This window comes from Penicillium riverlandense (genome assembly GCF_028828495.1).
Source record: "Penicillium riverlandense strain IBT 135883 chromosome Unknown utg000007l_segment0_segment0, whole genome shotgun sequence".
NCBI lineage: Eukaryota > Fungi > Ascomycota > Eurotiomycetes > Eurotiales > Aspergillaceae > Penicillium > Penicillium riverlandense.
This window is the reverse complement of record NW_026643198.1, coordinates 1,501,311-1,506,465: the sequence shown is the minus strand read 5'-3', so window position 1 is coordinate 1,506,465 and position 5,155 is coordinate 1,501,311. Positions and strand designations below refer to the sequence as shown.

The following is a 5,155-nucleotide window of genomic DNA, read 5'->3' as shown; positions in this document are numbered from 1 at the left end:
ATGCCCAACTCGAGCGCTACGGATATGGCCCATCTGATGTTGCTTGCCCTCTACTATTATTGATCTCTATTTGGGATACTAATCTCCTCATTTATATTCCCGTTGATTCATCTTTGTCGAGTTATTCTGTGCCATATATCCCACACCATGAGGAGAGGGGAGTTTTTGTCATTGTTTTTGTTTGCACTTTGGGACTGGCGTTTGACCTGGATTCATGGTATACAGAATGGCCCCTTTTTTCTTGATTGCGTTGGAATCAGCAAGGTCAGGGCGTTTTGGGTGGTCCATGAAGTTTGGATATTTTTGAGATGCACCGGCAATTCAGATACGGAGTTGTATTATTGTATATAGATAACCAGAGGAAACTTGATTTTTCCGTCTGCTTCAGTCTGGACCCTTAGCAGCGACGATTGGCATCTCCGATCTAGATCTCACTGAATGCGATCAAGTTGGTGCCATGCCCTGTCATCGCCGAGCACAACCGTGAAAGGCAGATGATGTCTGTCCCAGTCTTCTATGGAAGCCCATTCATCATCCGCGCCTAAAGACGCAGACAGTCGTAGGCCCCTCAAACTTGCTGGTGCATAGTCTTGCAAGAAATGAGCCCCGAGGGGCTCAGCAGTCGTCTGCCATGAAGGGAGGGCATGGGCTGGGAGAGCTTGCGTGAGGTGAAAAGGAAGGAAGAAAACCAGTGTGGGTTTTCTGCTCCGACGGACTCCGCTCACCGCCTCCCATTTGGTCTTTTCTGCGTCTTTTTCCCTATTGTTCTCCATCGGGCGTCTGAGATTGTTGTTGTTGTTTCGTCGAATCCGAGTCCAATCCCTTATTGTTCGGGAGCTTCTTTCCGTCCGGTCCTTTCGTTTGTCTCCTCTCCCACCGTCACGGGGTTTTGTGGAGTGGAATGCGCCGCCTTTCACCGCGGGCACTGCTGCACTCAGCAAGGCCACCGCTTCTGCCCGCTGCCAGGCCACTACCACCTTCGCCCCTCCCCCTCTTTCCTTCCCAGGTTGCAGCACTTGCGTCAACCTCATCTGCTCGACTACCTCGTCCTCGCCGTTCCCCCCTCCGTTCTTCGCTCTCCCAAACTCCCAAACGCTACTGTTCCTACCGCAGAATGTGTGGCTCTCGACGCGGTGACGTTTCGGGCTCGACCAATGTCCAAGGCCGCGAGGTCCTGCCCACCAATGTCAAGCCTCTGCACTACGACTTGACTCTCGAGCCCAACTTTGACAAGTTCACCTATGACGGAACTGTCGTTATTGAGTATGATGCCTCCCATGTTCCGAAAGAATTAAGCTCTGACGTAGATGCAACTGCATAGTCTCCAGGTGAACGAGGATACGAACTCCATTTCCCTCAACTCCAACGAAATTGAAATCCACAGCGCCGTTGTTTCCTCCAAGGGTGCGGTGGTAGAGTCTAAGCCGGAGATTTCCCACAATGGAGATACTCAGGTCGCTACCATCAAATTCGGCAACGCCATTGCGGCTGGATCCGATGCGCAGCTGAAGCTGACCTTCACCGGCATCTTGAATGACAACATGGCAGGCTTTTACCGGTCATCGTACAAGGATAAGAACGGTGAGAAGAAGTATCTTGCCTCAACCCAGATGGAGCCCACGGATGCCCGCAGAGCATTCCCGTGCTTTGACGAGCCGGCCCTCAAGGCCAAGTTCACCATTACCCTGGTTGCCGACAAGAGCATGGCCTGTCTGAGCAACATGGACGTTGCCTCGGAGACTGAGGTCCAGGGTGGGAAGAAGGCTGTCAAGTTCAACACCTCGCCGCTGATGTCGACCTATCTCGTTGCCTTCATTGTCGGACACCTCAACTATATTGAGAACAACAGCTTCCGTGTTCCCATTCGCGTCTACGCCACCCCGGATCAGGACATTGAGCACGGCCGCTTTTCGTTGGATCTTGCTGCCAAAACCCTGGCATTCTACGAGAAGGCGTTTGACAGCGAGTTTCCGCTGCCAAAGATGGATATGGTTGCAGTGCCGGACTTCAGTGCCGGTGCAATGGAGAACTGGGGTCTGATCACCTACCGTATCGTTGATGTGCTGCTGGACGAGAAGGCTAGCGGCGCTTCGCGCAAGGAGCGTATCGCTGAAACGGTCCAGCATGAGCTGGCCCACCAGTGGTTCGGTAACCTGGTGACTATGGACTTCTGGGACGGTCTGTGGCTCAACGAGGGTTTCGCCACGTGGATGTCGTGGTACTCGTGCAACGTCTTCTACCCCGAGTGGAAGGTCTGGCAGAGCTATGTTATCGACAACTTGCAGGGTGCACTCTCCCTGGACTCGCTGCGCAGCAGTCACCCGATTGAGGTCCCTGTCAAGCGTGCCGATGAGATCAATCAGATTTTCGATGCCATCTCCTACTCCAAGGGTTCCTCTGTCCTGCGCATGATCTCCAAGTACCTAGGAGAGGATGTTTTCTTGCAGGGTGTGCGAAACTACATCAAGAAACATGCCTACGGTAACACTGAGACTGGTGATCTGTGGGCTGCGCTGGCTGATGCCAGCGGCAAGCCCGTCAGGAAGGTTATGGAGATCTGGACCAAGAACGTTGGCTTCCCAGTCGTCAGTGTCACGGAGAACCCTGATGCGTCTTCCATCCACCTGAAGCAGAACCGGTTTTTGCGCACGGGCGACGTGCGTCCCGAGGAAGACACCACTCTCTACCCTGTGATGCTCGGCCTGCGCACCCGATCGGGTCTCGACGAGGATACCATGCTGACAGAGCGTGAGCGTGAATTCAAGGTTCCTGACTTGGATTTCTTCAAGCTCAATGCCGACCACTCCGGCCTCTACCGCACGTCGTACTCCCCTGAACGCCTGAAGCAGCTGGGCAAAGCGGCCAAGGACGGCCTGCTGACCGTCGAAGACCGCGCCGGCATGATTGCGGATGCGGGTGCCCTGGCTACTTCCGGTTACCAGCGCACCTCTGGTCTGCTGTCGTTGCTCCAAAGCCTGGACACCGAGTCGGAGTTTGTGGTTTGGAACGAGATCTTGACTCGCATTGGCTCCCTGCGCGGCGCCTGGCTCTTCGAAAGCCAGGAGACCAAGGATGCCCTCAAGGCTTTCCAGCGCAATCTCGTCAGTGCCAAGGCCCACGAGCTGGGCTGGGAGTTCTCCGACAACGACGGCCACATCCTGCAGCAGTTCAAGGCCCTCATGTTCGGCTCTGCCGGTTCAGCTGGGGACCCCACCGTTGTCCAGGCAGCCAAGGACATGTTCGCCCGCTTTGCAGACGGCGACCTTTCCGCCATCCACCCCAACATCCGCGGCAGCGTCTTCACCATCGTGCTGAAGCACGGCAGCGCCAAGGAGTACGACGTCGTTCTCGACCGGTTCCGCAACGCCGCTACCTCGGACGAGAAGACCACTGCCCTGCGCTGCCTCGGTGCCGCCGAGGACCCCGCCCTCATCAAGCGCACCCTCGACCTTGCCAGCGGCGACGAGGTCAAGAACCAGGATATCTACATGCCCCTTGGCGGTCTGCGCAACCATCCCGCCGGCGTCGAGGCCCGCTGGACCTGGCTCAAGAACAACTGGGACGGTATCTACAAGCGTCTACCTCCGTCCCTCGGCATGCTGGGCACGGTTATCCAGTTGTCTACGTCTAGTTTTTGCACTGAGGCACAGCTCAAGGACGTTCAGGAATTCTTCGATGCCAAGGATAGAAAGGTGGGTTTATTCCGTTTTGTTTTGTTTTCGTCGTGTCGTCTTGCTAACTTTTATTTTTCCGATTGCAGGGCTACGACCGTGCCGTTGAGCAAAGCTACGACGCTATCCGCGTTAAGACTTCCTGGCTCCAGCGTGACCGCGATGATGTGGACCAGTGGCTGCGCGGGAACCGGTATCTTGGGAGCAAGCTGTGATTGATTGACTTCTTTTGGTCTTGCCTGTCTTGAAGCTCGCTGCTACGGTTAGTTAGTTGCGGATTTGGGCTGGTTCGGTGCAGTGGTTCGGTGTTTTTCTCTGGTTACTTTATATCTCACCCCTCCCTCCTTAGCATAAATGGATCGTCACACACACTTCTGTGATACATCTAAACTATTGGGCAACTGGCCCTCCATTTTGACTCATGCTATATCACATCTCGCCCTCCGTCCCGTAGTCATCAAACTTCTCGTGGCTCACCTAGTTTTCATGGTCAAGTTGCCATGATGCCATTGGGCGGTATTACTCCCCATCCTGCCAGACCGCAGACGGCGATTGTATAACCTCACATATAGTCCCTGACTAGTGAACTTAATGTGGCATGAGCCTCGTGTATGCAGGTGGCTTGTCAATTGTTTTGTGCTGAGGCATGTGCGGTCGAGGTGATACCGAGTTATATATATTTTCAGTGGACACCAGTTTCAGGGTTTACCAGGTACAGTCGGACTTCATTGCCTCTTTCCCTCATATTCTACACCAAAAATGGCCGCTCGAGTGATCGATCTTCCGAAATTCCAGTCGCCGAAGCGGCGGGTGAGACTCACCCGCAGGCATGGACATGCCTTCTTTAGTATGTCGAGCCAAGTAGATTGGCGTGGCTATAAAGGAAAGTGCGTATATTATGCAGCAATCTCCACACACCGCGAATTTCCCCAGCCAAACCCATACTGCCACGGCCTGGGTTCTCCGATCTCCGTCACTGCGCGGGGGATTGCCGCTCAAATATCTGGTTTTCTGCCTGCCAGTCATTCACATCTTAAACCTATATTTGTATACGAAAAGACATGGAGACACCGCCACCCCATCTATACACTTCCCCTCTAGATCAGCAGCCCGACGTGCTTGGATGGGCTCTGAATGACGCTCCTGTCAGTTGAAAGTGGCTCTTCGGTAAGCTCCGATGGTCCTGATTTCTATATATCCATGCGTTCTTATCTCGACCTGTGCCTCCCCACTCTTATATACTTCCTGTTGCAGATTGATGCAGTCGCTTTGGCAATGTGAATTTGAAACCCATGCGTCGGGTTCGACTGACTTGGACAGTCTCTTAGTTTGTGTTGTGCTGTGAACAGCTCTCTCCGGTTGGCTCCCGGGCGCGTCACTTGAGATTCGCCACTCCATCTTTAGTCCTCCTATCAGCCACAAAAGGCACCGGAGGCACCATCTGCTTCTGAAAACCGAGTATTCAACATTCGCTATCGTCCACC

General features: G+C 54.0%; 1 protein-coding gene across 1 annotated transcript; it reads left to right on the top strand.

The window, feature by feature from the left end:
• Positions 1 to 901: 901 nt before the first annotated feature.
• Positions 902 to 3,886, top strand: N7474_008179 (M1 family metallopeptidase; the record flags this gene model as incomplete). The annotated part of the gene is made up of 3 exons (XM_057199589.1): positions 902 to 1,263; positions 1,322 to 3,692; positions 3,761 to 3,886. 3 exons carry the CDS (start codon positions 902 to 904, stop codon positions 3,884 to 3,886), a joined length of 2,859 nt encoding a protein of 952 aa, XP_057050290.1.
• Between the last annotated feature and the right edge of the window lie 1,269 nt (positions 3,887 to 5,155).